Source organism: Pterocles gutturalis, unplaced genomic scaffold (genome assembly GCF_000699245.1).
Source record: "Pterocles gutturalis isolate BGI_N339 unplaced genomic scaffold, ASM69924v1 scaffold51029, whole genome shotgun sequence".
NCBI classification, from domain to species: Eukaryota; Metazoa; Chordata; class Aves; order Pterocliformes; family Pteroclidae; genus Pterocles; species Pterocles gutturalis.
In genome coordinates this window covers 28,907-44,818 of record NW_010137861.1, presented here as the reverse complement: position 1 = coordinate 44,818, position 15,912 = coordinate 28,907, and the positions used below count along the sequence as shown (strand labels likewise).

At 43.2% G+C, this 15,912-nt stretch overlaps 2 protein-coding genes across 2 annotated transcripts in view; one reads left to right on the top strand and one right to left on the bottom strand.

Annotated features, from left to right (window-relative positions):
* Positions 1–1,365: 1,365 nt before the first annotated feature.
* Positions 1,366–2,421, top strand: GPR148 (G protein-coupled receptor 148). Its single transcript, XM_010082712.1, has one exon. The coding sequence runs from the start codon at positions 1,366–1,368 to the stop codon at positions 2,419–2,421; it is 1,056 nt and encodes a 351-aa protein (XP_010081014.1).
* A 6,446-nt stretch (positions 2,422–8,867) lies between these two features.
* Positions 8,868–15,912, bottom strand: part of KLHL6 (kelch-like family member 6) — a 20,719-nt gene continuing 13,674 nt past the window's right edge. Inside the window, exons 4-7 of the mRNA XM_010082711.1 lie at positions 15,467–15,704; positions 12,250–12,452; positions 11,493–11,706; positions 8,868–9,431 (exon numbers count right to left, since the gene is read on the bottom strand). Of these exons, the coding sequence (XP_010081013.1) occupies positions 9,130–9,431; positions 11,493–11,706; positions 12,250–12,452; positions 15,467–15,704 (957 nt within the window). The 3' untranslated portion in view covers positions 8,868–9,129. The remainder of the gene's footprint in view (positions 9,432–11,492; positions 11,707–12,249; positions 12,453–15,466; positions 15,705–15,912) is intronic.

Sequence of the window (15,912 nt, the reverse complement as noted above, 5' to 3'; positions counted from 1 at the left end):
CGTTTGTTTTGACTATTCTATTAGACCTTTGCCTTATGCTCACAATGTTTTTCAAATACTAGGAGTAATCCTTTGGTGTTTACTTAAAAAGCTCCAGGATACCCACGCATCACCGGTGAGAACAACTAGAACTGGGAGTTGACAAAGCTGCATATCCTGCAGATCTTTTGTCTTTGCTACTATTGCCCTCTGTAAACAGCAAAGTAATGTGATGTAGCAGAAATGTGCTGCTTCGTGTGGTGTACGCAGGGGTAAGCAACTGCAGGAGGCATAGACCATGAAATAAAACAGTGCTGCTGTGCCCATTTCATATCACACAAAATGAACAACTGCATCAGTACAGTCTTTTTGATTAAAACTAAAACTTTATTAGCCAGTGTTGAGCCTAGTAAAAAAATCAGCTTTTCTTCTGATCAGACCACGCCTGGAAGAACTTGAAGTGTTACTTCTCTGCAATCCAGACCCTTCAGAATTCTCCCACTGCATCCCCAGCTCTGATACTGAGATCTGATAGGAAAGGCAGTGCAGTCCAGCAGCAGCGTGCTGGCCAGCAAGCCAAGCATTGGTCTCCAAATGGATATTGGGAATGCCAAGTCTGCTGTAGGGTGTGCTGGTACGTTACAGTGTGTGTAACTCATGCCAGACAATTCACAGATTGACTGTAAGTCTGCAATAGATGAGAATTCAGTATTTTTATATCATGCATTAAAAAAGGCAGGGGAAGACTCATCATCTATAAATAACATTATTTGATTCATTGAAGCAAAAATGTTTCTCATCTATAAATAAGATAATTTAATTCACTAGAGCCATTGTGATACAATTTTACAACAGGATTTTTATTGATCACTTCAAATCGATTGTGTTGTTGCATATAAATTGGTACATAACATCACCCAATCACGTTTATGACTCTCCTACATCAGTACACGTGGAATGTTGTTCTGTATCATTGCATATTTGTTTAATCAAGCTAGTATTTAATCTGCCTCATTGGAGTGATAATGCAATGGGAATAAACTCAAATTACTGAGAATGATCAACCCGTTCATTTCTGATCAAAGAGCTGGCTGAAGGATTTAGACTTTTCTAAATGCACACAAAGATTATTTCTCTTTTCTAAACATTAAATTTTGCAGAAAGGAAAGAAGATCTTCACTTTAGGCAAAACCATCTTTTGACACCAAAGAATTCACTTACAAGTTTCGCCTTTCTGTCCTTGAGAAGAGCTGGTAGAACTGGCTACAGAAATCACTTTGCTTCCATGGGCTTTTTGCATCCTTTGCTTCATTTGCCTTTCTAAGGACTCAGTGCAGAAGATCTTGCTTTCTCCAAGTCAGACGGTCGTCCCAAAATCGGAAGGAAATGGACTTCTCTGGCTGTACTTTAGTAAGGAGAGCAAATGCAAATGCATCCCGCCACAAGGAGATAGAGTTCAACAGTTCCTCAAATTCGGATGATGCTGCTTTGTACTATTTGCTGGACGAGTGGGCTCTCAGCCCATCAGGCACAAACATGAAGATGTTTTTAATCCTTCCAGTTGTCTGCCTTGTGGCAGATGTTCTCATCATTCCTACCATCTTGTTTGTGATCTTCTCTAGGTTTAGCATCCGTCGGGAAACAAGGTACATGCTGCTGGGAAATGCTCTGCTTTCTGATCTGATCTACCTGCTGTTCTACACCCTGTCAGCTGCTCTCAGTGCAGCACATGTGTATCTCCCAAAGGAAGCTTGTGTCCTCCTATTATTTTTGCTGACGGTGGCTTACTGTGGAGGATTGTTCACTGCTGCTGCAATAGTCCTGGACATATACATAGCTATTTTGTTTCCTTTGCACTACGTTGCTATTTTGCCTCCTTCAAGAACTAAAAAAATTATTGTATTACTATGGATGTGTTCTGTGGTTTTCCCTGGGATTTTCTTCTTTGTGCTATGGAGCACTCACAGCTTTGTGCCCTCTGTCCTGGAAATGTGCTCGGTTCCAGTAATATTAATATTAACTCTGAATGGGACTGATGCTGTGAAACTCTGTTTCTGGCTTTCTGCCACAGTTATCTTTCTCTGCCTGTCTCTAATATTTTGTTGCTATGCTATTCTGTATTTTAAAACCAAACAATCAGGTATATGGGAGAGCATCTGCTCCAGAGCCAGTGTAACATTTTTAATGCACAACACCGTGTTATTTTTTTACTTCTTTCCACTTCTAGCCCTTTTTGTAGAATCATTCTTGTGTGTTAATATTGTCATCAGACTGCAGACAGGAATCTGGGTCTCCTTGACAGTCTGCAATGTCCTGATGACTCTGCCTAGAGTTTTTTTCCCTCTTCTCTATGGGCTTCGATACAGAGAGATCTCAGCGTCTCTCAAATCCATTGTAAGGACACATCTTCGCCTTTTGTCACCTGCTCCAGCACTATCCTGAGCCAATGCAGAGCACAGCTCTGGCAGAGGAGTTGTCCTTACCTTGTTGGCATGAAAGCCTGGTGGAAATCACTCAGCTTTTGAAGAAGTGATCTGAAGAAAAAGTAATTAACCCCTGTCAGAGAAGACATGGGTTGATCACTCTGCCTCCTTGATGCCAGAAGGCTACAAATCTTTCATCACATCACAGCTGAGACTACAGCACATTCTCCCTGGATGAAGTTCTAATTTTTGTTCTGATATGGGAGAGCAGTGTCTTTTAGAGGAGATATTGAATCAAGATAATTTTCACCCACCTATAGCAGGTGCCTTTCTGGAAAATAGAAATTTAAAAATACATGGTGCATAACAAAGGGGGTAACTACAGGTCTCTTGACAGCATTGCCTACAGCAGGGAGGATCCTTAACCAAACATGCTATGAACAGAACGGCTCTTTCTTTCACTCACAGTGTATTCTTGTAAGGTTTGTAGCCAATGTCCTATTCTTTAAAACATACACTGAGAAGTGCCTCTGGAAACTGCTGTACTGAGTGAAAAGCATTGCTTCATCTTGTGCAGTGTGCTAGTGTATTAGATGCCTTATGGATTCTGTCTGACAATCTGCAAAACACTGAATTTTTATAAAATCTCAGTCTGATGGGAAGTCACCTTTGATCAGTGTCTGTTGGGCAGCCCAGCACATGATGCTGTTGGGGAGTAACAGAGATGCTGCTCCGAGGAAAACAAGCCGGGAGCAGCAGGTGGCAGTGCCTCCCTGCGGGGTGCAGTCTTGACGTGCCAGGCAAGCCAAGCGGGTGGCCATGGAGAGCCTGGGTCAGCCCAGAGCCCTGGGTCCCTGCTGGGTCCATGCTGATGTGACCAGGCCAAGACAGAGCCCAGCAGCAGGGCAGGTGTGGGGCTGGGCACAGGTGTACCCATGGCCTGGTTCAGACACATCCCTGCCGAGGCATCTCCCAGTTCTGGCTCACAAAAATATTATCTAGAAGCCTGACCTCAAGTTACAGCTGCCCCGTGTCAGAACTGGTGTTCGGTATGTGCCACTAAACCCCAAGGAAGGTCAGGAGGAGAGGCTGCAGAGCCTGTTCATGTACTTGGGGGAAAGAAAGATGCTATCTTGTAAGAGGCTTTTATGTATGTTTTCCAGATCAGCCACTTACCTGTAGAAGATGAGTGAAACATATTTCTGATTTTTAAAGAAACCAAAATTTCATTAGGCATAAACATTAGTGTGGAAATTTAAATAGCAGTGCTGTTCCTTGGACTTGAGTAAAGAGCTTTTGTTTTTCTGAAGACAAAATTTTTTCGAATTTGTTACTTTTTCTACAAAAATACATTGGACTTTTTAAAAAAGGCATTACAAAATGGCCCTTGATTTCACTCTGCACAATGTTTTCCTTGTGTGCAGATTCTCTCCACCTTCTGTTTGCTTAAAGCAATACACAAAGAGTGCCGAACGTGACTTTTGGGTATTTCACACTCATCTGAAGAATTGCACAAAGTGTGAGCCAGGAGGAGAGCGATGTCTGGTTGAGTGAGATGTTTTTTGGCAGTGAAGCCTGTTTGAGAGGGTGCCGCTGATCTTTCTGTCCTCATTCCCAGGCTGCTTGTTACTCTCCTCACATTGCAGTGTCTGCTCTCTCCAGTTTGCTGATACAACTGCTTCTGGGGTTGCAGGTTAAAAATATCCTCCAGAGACAAGTGGTGGTGTTTTCTTTTTAACCGAGATTATCCTAGCAATCTGTTTTATAGGATGTTCTGCAAACAGCTGTGTCAGCACAACTGAGAGGGGTAACAAATTCCAGTTCAGAGGTGGGAATGAGCAGGGACATCTTAGGGGCTTTGCTGATAAGGGGCACTTCTTGTGTAAGACCATCTCTAAGGTAAAGTTGTTGCAAGTTAATAAATTGTAATATTGTGTATTTGCTTTACCATGGTTCTGTGCTTCCCTGATTCTGACCCAAAAGAGCATTAAATTCCTGAGTAGTTGCTTTGTTTTCCAGAAAAAAAAAAAAAAACAAAAAACATTTCTTCTCAGTCCTCTTCAATAAAAAAAATTCAGACCTAGAAGTTGCTTTTTACTGGCTGCTTTTTATTGTTCTCTAAGATGAACATACCATAGACATCAGACACACCAGGTGTGTTTGTATAAAGACTTTATATTCAGCCTGTAACAGGGCTCTTCCATAACACTAGGAAGGATGGGGAGATATCTGTATACTAGACTGGGTGCTTCCTCCTAAATCCCATTAGCATGCGGTATGATCGAGAATGGAAGAGGTACCCGTAACTCCCCAGGCTGGTCATATCCCGGGCCGAATCTTTATGCCCATGCCCATTAACAAAGGTGCTGATAACTTAAAGGTTGGTTTGTCTGTGTGAGGTTCTTTCAAGCTTTATTACCTGAAGCTTACCTGTATTGTAAATTTTCATTCTAAGTAGTAAAGGTAACTGTGTAAATAGTATAAAGTAAGGTAGTTCTATATAAACTTTGAGTAGCTGCAGGTTAATAGTACTTGATCTTCCTGCTAACCTCTGCCAATTACAAAGTTCATCTCCAGGACAGACTGGAGGATTATATTGCCAATTCTGCAACTCTTTCTCACATATACATCCCCTGGATATATTTAGAGACAACTAGAAGTTTGCTAACATTAAGAAGGAAACTGAAAGACGAAGGAGGTCAACCGGTGATTGTGGCAAGTTTATGTACATATGAAATCTGTCTACATTGATATCATAAAGAGCAGGCAAGCAAAACACTGCTTTGTGGAAATGACCTTCTAAGAAAGATTAATAGAATAATCTTATTCATGCTCTTGAAAATGTTCCCTAAAACGGGTGTTTGCCTAGAAAATATTTCAGTAGAACTGAAATTAGTTGAGTGGAATTCTGAGAAGGTCATCTGCTTTGCGAGCTGGTGGTTTAACATTAGATAGGTAGGCTTTTCTTAAGTGACTGCTTGTAGACAACTTCTTCCCGTGGAATATTACTGTGCTGTTTGGTACAAAAGCAGTATGTTACAACATGTGCAGAAGAAACACACCACACACCTGAATAATTTGCCTTTTGGGATTTCCCCAGTCTATCTGAATAGGACCAAAAGGGTCACCAGGGCAGTGTCACAAGCACTAGGTTCCTATAATTATTTTCATAAATGTCTTGAGTTTTGTCTTAAAGATTGTAAGGCTTCTTTATTTGCTAGAACCTCATGGCTGTAGTGATTAGCAACCTTGTAAGGATGTCTCTACATAAACTCTGAAATTCAAACTGAGACTATTTACTAGAGCCCAGCTATCGACCTTTCCCAGGTCACATAAGTGAACTTCTTGGATGTCACTGTGCCTGCCCAGCATTTTAGTTTAAAGTGAAATGGAGAGCAGTTGACTTTAACATGTGATTTGGCAGCTGGGGACAGTAATCCTTTAATGAATTGCAATAGCATGAATCACTAAAGGTATTCTCATTTATAGCCTAAATATATTCCTGGTCAGTTTTTCCCCTCTTTTCTTGTGCCGACATTGTCACTTTGCTTACCACTGCTCTCCTCCCTCTCTCAGTTGGATTTACAGTGCAGTTGACTGCTGTCTGTAACCCGCAGACTGAAGGGAGTCAGACCTGCATTCCAGGGGCTGGGTCTGTGCCATGCAGCTCTGGAAAAATAATTAAATCTGCCGTTAGGTCTGTGCCTCAAATAAGATCAGTTTCAGTGTCACGAGATACGGAGAATCTCCAGGCGGGTAAACAAGCACACAGCTTTGGGTTTGCGGTTTAGTTCATTTGCAACGGTTTGAGTAATTATTCAGTAAAACTAATTAACCTCCTGCAGTGTTAGTAATTAGTATTAGATTGTCTACTGCTCCATCAGTTGTCTGTGCCGTTTTCTAAGGGAAGTTTAATATAGTAACAGGTCAGAAGGAAACTGGCATTTGCCTGGTTGCACTCAAGGCATCCACGAGAACCCCAGGGGTGTGTCCCAGCACTGGGGAACAGCACTGGCTGTCCCTGAGGCAGGTCACGCAGCTCCCGCGGAGAGTCGTCCGCTCTTTGCTTTGCTAGCTGCCGTTTTTATACACCAAGATGTTTTATGTCCTTTGGACAGAAACTGTGGCTATTCCCTGTGGGAGGTGGTTATGTATGACAGACAAGAGAGAGCCCGTGATAGGAAAAGGAAATTACAAGTTTCCTTGAAACTTGATTTCTGTTGTCTCCTGTCTCCACCCCCACCTCGCTGCTGGTAACTGAGGCCACAGCATTGCTAGTTCTTGACGTTTTTTCACAAGCCTCATGACTTTTGGCATCTTCATAAAACTACTGATGCTGAACGTTTTTGGTTTTCAGTATGCTTCTAGTCCTTCAGATTGCAACATGAACCTGAAAGGTCCAAAGAGCAGGGAGGCGAATAAAAACAACTCTTCATGAACTGCTATTAAAACATCAGAATTGTTGAGAGACACTCATGAGTTAGGAGAGGGAAAGGAGCTAAGCTGTGGTTCTGCTGTCTCATGTTTGTCAGTGAGGGATGGCCTGGCTCGTACTTGCCCAAGGTCTGCAGGTGTGGCTGGGGAACCGCCTCAGGAGGGACAAGAGGCTGTTTTCTGCCTCTGCTACATGGAGTTAAGAATTTGTATTTAGAAGTTTTTTTGGACAACATTTTTCCAACTCAGTGGATCATTTTTTCCCAAGCAAAAAAAAACCCCAACAAACCAGTAAGTTTTGCTACTGACATCACAGGGAGAAAATCAGCAACCAGCTCCTGAGGGCTACTGGGTTTTGGGATGATTCCCAGGAGGAAGAACTGGTCGGCTTCCGCAGCCACTATCATTAGTTTTGGCAACAGGTAAAGATACATAATTGCAGCTCCTCAAGGGAAGGCGAGACCACCCCCATTCACCCACCTTCTCTGCCCCTGAAGACCAGCCAGCTCTGCTAGCCAAGTCGAAGCTGGTAACTGTTCTTCATTAAAACCTTTTGAAATTAAATACCCTTTTTAGAGGGCACTTCTTCATGCCCTCTGAGAAGCAGAGCAAGATGGGATAATCGGGGCCAGCAGGGGAATGTGAGAAGAGCAGCACCCTGCAGAACAACAGGAACATTCAAAAGGACCAATTAAAAAAATAGTTGAAAATGGAAGGACTGTGGGAAGATTAGAGTAAGAAAATGTGGGGATTGGTTGGAATTACAGAACTGAGTTTCAAGGCCTAGGGAAATTGCAGAGAGACAGGATTTCTCACAGTCTTTCTGAGGAAAGGACACAGAGGAGGCGTGTTGAGGGCACACACCTACCCCATGGCTGCACGTGCCCGGCTCAGCACGCACGCGTGCGGCAGGCTCACCGGTACAGCCGGGGCCCTGCCAGACCGCTGAGCACTCTGGCATTAGTGTGCTGAAATTCAGGAACCCATGTGCTTTTCTCAGACCAACATGAGAGAAATATTATTTTGAATACTGTATAAGGCAAAAGGAGACATTGCAGAGAGGGAGGGAGGCTGGAAGGATCACTGCTCTCTGCTTGGACAGATTTGTGCAGTGTTTTCTGTCTTGATTTAATGGTGAGTTGGCTCTTTCCAGCATCTAGGCAGGGGAGGAGGGACAGGAATACGTTCCCAGCCTTTGGCCAAGAGTGTCCCAGAGCGTCCCGGGCGTGACCTCTTCAATGTTTGTTTTTCTTTCTCCACAACTGACCCAGATGCTGGGACTTGAGGCTCGGGCCCTCCTGGCCTGTTGAACATTTGCCCCTTCTGGTACAGCATGTGATGATCCCAGGAATCAGGCTGGGAACAGTACCTGGAACTGTTTTTCTCTCCGGCAGCCTGTTCCGGCCGTTTGCATTCCAGGAAATCAAAACCCGTGAGAAAAATCCTGGGACAGCACTGCCACCCAGCGGGGACGGCGGCGGGGGTGCGAGCAGGCTCTGCACAGCAACCGGGAGAGGAAAAAGCCCTTCAGGCAGAGCAGTGAACCATCCCAGAATAGAACAAAAGGGAAACGAGGTTTTGTTCTGCTTTATTGGAAAACAGCTACAATGGATGTTCAGTGGAACAAGATTAGCGTTCATTTCTATTTGCAGCCTATGCAGTCTCTTTCTTGGGAATGACAGCAAGGTTTGCAAACTGAGACAGGTTTTTTTGGTCACGCAGAACTGAAAAACTACCAAAGTGTCTTCAAGAAAACAAACAAACAAACAAACAATCAAAACAGTTTTAACTTAATCTAATGTGCCAACCACTAGAAAAAAGCACAGCTTTGGAGGAAACAACGTTATGTTTCACCGAAGTTACAAATCTTTCATTTGAAAAAGCATCTTCTCTTTTTCACTAGTAGGTGCTGCAAATCCAACTTAACACAATAAATAGTTGAACAAACTTCAGGACCAGGCTGAGCCAGTTCAAGCATGTTTCAGGGCAGATATAACTGGGAAGTAAATATCCCACCCACACATCACATTTCTTTGCCTGATTGGAGGTATTCTGTTGGCAGGAGTAAACTACAGCTGGTCCCTTTGTTTTTCTGTGGAGGGAAGGAATGAAGATAATTTAAGGATATACTGTACAGAGGAAATGCAAGGGCTGAGCATATATACAGATACTCCCCAGAGGACCCTCGTGGCAGTATTTCTAGCCATTGCTACCTGCAGCTAAAAAACATCCTCACCGCAGTCTGTGCCACAGGGTCACAGAGGTATTGGGCTTCTTTGCACTTTTCACACGGTCAGACAGAAACTGCCCCAGGGACAATCCTGCGGATATGCGTGTAAGACTTCCTGAGGGTAACACTCCCGTGATGAGACACCCCTCGAGGCAGGACACACTCTTCTGTCAGCTTCTGAGTTTCAGGGTCCCAGCACAGCACTGTTGCAATGACTTCGTTCTTTTCATCTCGGCCGCCAGTGATAAACAGCTTGTTGTTGCAAGGAGAAATCCCACAACTGGCTCTCTCATGGGTGAACTGAGTCACCAGGCACCATGTGTCTTCCTCAGGGCTGTAGGAGTAGAGTGCTTTCATTGCCCCACCTGGAGAGGAAATGGATATCAGTTTGCACCAGCCATTCCTGTAAGAGATTCTAACTAAACCACCCACTTCACCAAGGCTCCATTCCTGACATTCGTAAGAATGATTTATGCTCCAAAGCTAAGAAAAAACAAGGTCACAGGATACTTTATTGTTTTGAAAGCCAGATCCGCAGAAGACCATTTATTGTTCATAAGGCTGTGGAATTTAAGGCCAGAACAAACTGCTGTGGTCATGCAGTGTGACCACGGTGCACCCAGCAACAGACCTTTCTCATACCTGCTGCCTCAGCTAAGGACACAACTTCAGAAAAAATACGACCTTGTTTAGAAGAGCTCAGATCATGAAGGACTAGGTGTGTTGAGCTGTCACTATTAGAAATGGGTACATGATTTCCTCACCGACTCCGCTAACTTCAGTGTCCATCTGCCCATTAAACTCTCTTCTGCCTGGAGCTGGCTGTTTTCAAAAGCCCATTCCTTGTCTGAGGGTTTGTCAGACTGAACTCATAATCTTCTTATGGGTAAGCTAAACTGAGAGTGACCTTCAATTTCTCCATGTTTCCCAAATCTGCAGTGATTCTTGAAACTTTCTGTGCACCTTTTACAATTTTGCAGGGTCCTTTTCTTTTGGAAAATGGTCAATACCTCTACACAAGAGGGCTATGGAAATATATTCCCTCCTGAGAATACCAACAGTTGAATGGTTCTTATTTTGAAATTTGCAGGGACTGGCTCTGTCTTCAACTGTATAGAAGAGGGCTGGGGAAGGCTTGAAGCCATGGTTCTTATTGATGAGTTGCAACAATGTCTGGAATTCTACCTATTGGCAAAGTGAGCATTTATCTATTACAGTTATAATAAAAGATTAGTTTTGACAATACTAATCGAGTACTTCAGGGATGATCAAGTCACTGTGAGGTGACTTAAGTTTTATTTCTCAATTGGAGCAGACTGAAAACACACATGTTAGTTACACTGACTCATCTGGCAGTTGGTAATTCATCGGTCGGGGTAATTTCATTGTTTTGGATGCCGTAACCAAATGCTCTTTTTCCTTTTAAACCTCAGGTGGGGCTAATTTCTATCCAGATTGAACTAGATTTGTTTTTCAGATAGGGAAACAGCAGGTTTACTGGTAAAAGATGCTAAATGAATGTAACTGGAGTATCATGTCAAATTTTATGGAGAGTTGTATCGGCTAGCCTGTAAGTCATGCCTTCTCTTTCTGTCTCTCCTCTTGTCCAGAGAGGGTGATGTCAATCCCTGTGCTGAGGAGAAGCACGAGATGTTTACATACACACAAGATGCACCCATATATATGTGTGCACACACAGGCACATTATAGATCTCCCTTCAGAGCACCACTTACTGTTTGGTGATACCCTGGCTCTATGCCAGTCCTCAGCACTATATGGATTATGCTGCAAGTGAGAAACTTTTTATACCAGGGCTGGGGGGAAGGCAGTCTTCCTGTTTTGGAAACAAATGTTCCTCCTTCCTTCTTTTGGTTTTCCAGCACCATCTGGAGATGTGTGCAGGGTCCCTCCTCCCTCCACAGTTCAGCTCACTACTATTAAGCTCTTGTTCTTCCATCTTTGCTTCCAGTTCTGGCAATTGACTGAATTAACCCCAGACGTGATCTAGGGAAGAGGTCTGTATCTTTGGGTAGCAGTGGCTCTGCTCTCACAACCTGCTCCTTGTACTCATATCCCTACATGAAGCCTGTGTGCGGAGAGCTGTGTAATGCCCCTGGAGAGGAGAGGGGACATGATGTAGCTATGAGGTCGTGCTCTTGCCACTATGAACACACCTTTGGATGGCTTTAAGTTGTCTCTGGGCTGGCTCCAGCTTTCCAAGATACCTACCACACTGACAGGGAGTTTGCCTTGGCGACTCTTCCCTGCTGTCTGTGAATGTGCTGGAGTCCCATCCCTCACTAAGCACAATGGGAAGAGCCATCTGCTCAGTTGATTATACTCCATAGAGTCTGGCGGTAAAACTAACACACAGAAACAAGTCCTGCTGTGTCTAGACAAGAAGGAACATTAATGTTTCACCTACCCACAACATAAATGTGATCACGGAAACTTGCAGCATTGATGCATTTGGCTTCTACCGGCATGGCAGCTTTCAGGCTCCACGTGTTGGTGGTAGGGTCATAGCACTGAGTCTTGTCCGTCGCCAGCTTCCCATTGGGTCCTCCCCCGATCACGTATAGTTTCTTCTTGTAGCTTGCTGCTGCAAAGGAGCTGACGTTGACCATGAGGGGAGCAGCCTGTGTGACCGTAAAAAATCATTAGTAACTATTCTGATTTCAAGTAGCCTGACTGATACTTACGGGGTGGAAGCCCATGGGTTAAGTCAGACATCCATTTTAAGATGATCAGTAGGGTTCAGAGATGGCATTTCTAGTGATAAGGGAGAAGCATGTTTCAGCTTTTTCTTAAGACTGTATAATGCACAGGTTGATACACACATCACATATATATTCTGTATCGGAGCAGTAGTTTTCAGCCTGTGCTCTGGTTCAGGTGTACTATGTTCCTACTGATTTATGGGCTACCAGCTTTAACAGCCAACTAAGAAAAGGGAAGTCAGGCATTAGCTGTCTCACAGGCAATGACTGGCAGGCAATCATGTGATTTTTACTTTCTGAAGGAGACACATTTCCATAGAAAAAATATTTAGAGATTTTACACACCAGAAGTACTTAAAAGAATTGTACTAGATCCTGTCTTGTTCACTTTTGTGATTCAAAGCCATAACATTGATTAAAATGTTCCAAAAGAGTAAGAGGTTACGTGATGCGGTACCTTACCTCTGACCAGCAGTTATGAAAGGGATCATATGCTTCCATACTGTTGATTCTCTGGATGCCATCGAACCCGCCAATGACGTATACTTTGCCACCCAACACAGCCATTTTATGCCTCCATCGCCCAATATTTAGATATTCAATTTGTATCCATTTGTTGATGGAGGCGTTGTATTTCCAGACATCATGCTTTGTTTCTTTGCCACCTGCAGTGTACATGACACATGTAAATTTGATAGCATAGCTTGAATTTACTCAAAATCTCCAATATGTTTAAATCTTAAAATGTTCTCTCACAATAGAAAATAAATCATTGGTCCTTATAATTAACTTCTTAATTACCTACACCAATGGTCTGGCCCTGTTATACAAGAAGAAAATTTCTTCATTTAGTGTACTTAATAGTGAAGGAAACTCTGAACAATTTCTACAGCCAAATGTTCAATAAAGATAAATCACTGTTGCCCACTTTACCAGACCACAACCACTTTCACTTTAATACTGGGTGAATGACCAACCACACGCAGCATGGTGATATGCAGGTGATTTTTGTGCACCAAAAGAGCTTTGCAGGATGCTGGGAAGTGACAAATAAACCAATGTGATTTAAATAAGATAGTGCAGGTTGCTGCCTACACCAGGCCTGCACTGGGGAACCGCCGGTTTGTGCAGGGTAGAGACAGTCAGCTAGCCTAGTTGACATCCTAAGACAAAAGACCTGACTCTGAACTCCTGTCAACAGTCATTCTACATGACATGGTGGGAGTTTTACTATTCAGCCTTGGGAACACATGGCTGGAATCTCATTTTTGTACCTTTCCTTCTGATGTCTGTCCCTATTGACTTGGATTTGCTTCATATTTATAGATTGAAGATCAGAATTGGACTCTGCAAACTTATTCCAGAACTGGTTTGCAAGTGAATCTTTACCCATGCTAAAGCAGAGAGCAGTGTTTTAAACAAGCACTTTTCATTGTGTATAATTGTGGTGTAACTGCAATATGACTACCTAAGCCTGAAACCGCATGTACAGACTGAGTAGCTTATTCTGTCATCTGCAACCTGATTAAACATTTGCTTCACTGATGAATATACTGAAAAGAGAATTCATATTCCATTGAGAAAGTGTCTGCCTTCATTGGTATTCTGTACTGCAGCCAGATCACTGCAAAGTGATGGAGCTCATCTCTGGGCCAAACAGCAGATTGAATAGGAGATAATTAGCATGCTAGAAAGAGTCGTTTGTAATGCTTTTGTCTCTGTATTTTTCACATGTATGCGTTGAATTTTATTTGCACTCAAATAGCTGAATGGCTGAAGTGCCTGAATGAGGCATTGATGGTTACAAAGGGGCTGAGAGACTGCAGGTGTTCCCCTTACCCTCCCTTTAAATTTCCCCTTTACATGAACTTCTTCTTTCCTGCACAGGCTGAAACTCTGGTAGGAGCCTGAGCTAGACTGGGCAGGTGAATTTCCTGCACATCAGGGGGCAGGGAGAGATTTTTGAGGGAACTGGAGGTTTATTTTGTTTCTGTTCTTCCTCTAGACCACAGTTCTTTCTAATTTGAGGAAAAATTGTAACTAAATTAATAAAAGTAACAGAATGATGAGTGATAATTCATGTCAATTTTAGTTACACTACAAACCTAGTGTTTCAGTCCATCCAGTCAAAGCATTTAAACTGTTCAGGGAAATGGTGGTCTAAAAGTAGTTACAATCTTGTGCAAAGAACTTTCCTATTGTTCTGATACTAAAAGAGCAGGAAAGATGCCAAACTGTACCCAGATACTGAGGGAAATGAGCACGCGTTATGGGAGGTCAAGTTAGGAAAGAACCAAGTCACAGGAGCAAAAAGAAGGAAAACAAGGGTAGAGGGATGCACATGAGGAGGCAGGTGTTTAATCGGGGTTGAGTCACTAATAATTTGGTTTAGCCGGAAATAAACTACTGGCTTTGGTCCACTCAGCCCTTTATTTGTGTGGGAAGGGTGAAAAGCAGATAGGAGAAAGGCTAAGAGGGAATGGAAGGAGGGAGTCAAAGATATGAAACTAAGCAGAGAAGGAAGAAAGAGGACCTGTGAGTACAGCAGCAAGAGGAAAGCCATCTTAGACTCACCATAGCAGGGGAGGTGTTAGCCTAGCCTGGAGGTGGCCTGGATAGAGCATAAAAGAAAAGCAGAGAAGAGACACTGGAAAAGATGTCAAGAATAAGAGGAAGTGAAAGGCCTGTGAGCTTGAAAAAGAGGAAGGGGTAAGAGATTAAAGGCAAATGGAAAAGAGACTCAAGGAAAATGGAAAAGAGACTCAACTCAAGGGTGTGAAGGCGTGAAGGATGTTCCCTAGTTGGGATGTTTGACTTTGGTTCCCCTCTACAGCTGACTTTTAACAGAGGCTGTGCCGCCAGGGTGAAAAGAAACTCCCTGTGGTGGGCTGAAAGGAAAGACCTCCTTTATTTCTAACTAGGGAAGGAATAATCTACTTCTTATCCCAGGATAAAGATTTAATAATCTTTAGATTCGAATGAGGTGATAAAAATACATGGATTCCCAAAAGGAAGTATGCAATGGAAGATATTTGAGAAAAGGCAATGGGCCACTATTTATACTTAAGCAAAGCATTCACACTTTAGCCCTGTCTCCTCCTTTCTACTGTCCTGTTTTAAGTAAACATAGAATTTGGTGGATGATTTTGCAGGACAAAGCATCCTACCCACAGAGGCCCTGCTCTGTATCATGGTCTGTAACAGGACAGTGATTGTAAGCTTGCTATCATTTTTCCTTTGGAAAGCAGAATGAGATCATCAAACTTGTTTTTGACAGGCCACCAAAACCAGCTGTCAAACTGACCAGCAAGCTTCAGTTTAACCTTGATTTTCAAAGTAAAAATTCCGTAGCTCCAGGATCAAACCCCTACATGGAGCTCAACTGTGTTTGTGTGGGAAGTTAAATGTGCCTCCTGAAGCTCTCGGGATGAGGGCCTGCAAATGGAACGTTCAGACCCGCGCTGTGTGTCTGGACCATTGGGTTTCATCTGGCTTTCACAGTTAATATTGCTGTTAGCAAGCGGGCACTTCCAGAGTCCCTGTTCAAAGCCAAAGCATTAGGAACACCTGTAGTGCTTAATTCTTCTAAAGCTGCCTTGAGCATGTTCTCAATAAAAGTTAGAAATAGTTGTGAGAACTCCCTGTTCCCCTCTTCCACTCCCAATGTCTTGTTCCTTACCCGATATGTAGACTTCGTTTTTTAGCGTAATGCATGCAAACTCCACCCATTTTTTATTCTCATTCTCCGTCTCCTGCTCTGTGATTGGCAATTTTGCTACTTCCAGGCGGCTTCGCCTCAAAGGATCCAGGCAAGTCACTTCTGCTACAAACTTCTCATCTTTTGTACAGCCCCCTATGATCATAAACACCTCAGACTGGAACTCGTGCATCCTGGGCTTGGTTCTTTCCGTAATAATCTAAATGCAAACAAGACAGAGTGAGTACACAGGGCACTTACACCTACAGTTACGCAAAGGTCTGGTGACCTTTTTTCTTATTGCCTGTTTTGCAAATCACAACTGGCTTACATCAGCTGAAACAATTATCAAATGCTCTCTAAGTTGAAAGCCTGGAAAGCATCCTAGAAGCATTCAGTAGAGGTTGCCGTATCCTTCTTTCAGCAGG

Excerpts from the sequence above, each read along its gene's own strand:
- GPR148 (XM_010082712.1), top strand. The coding sequence starts at position 1,366 with ATGGACTTCTCTGGCTGTACTTTAGTAAGGAGAGCAAATGCAAATGCA.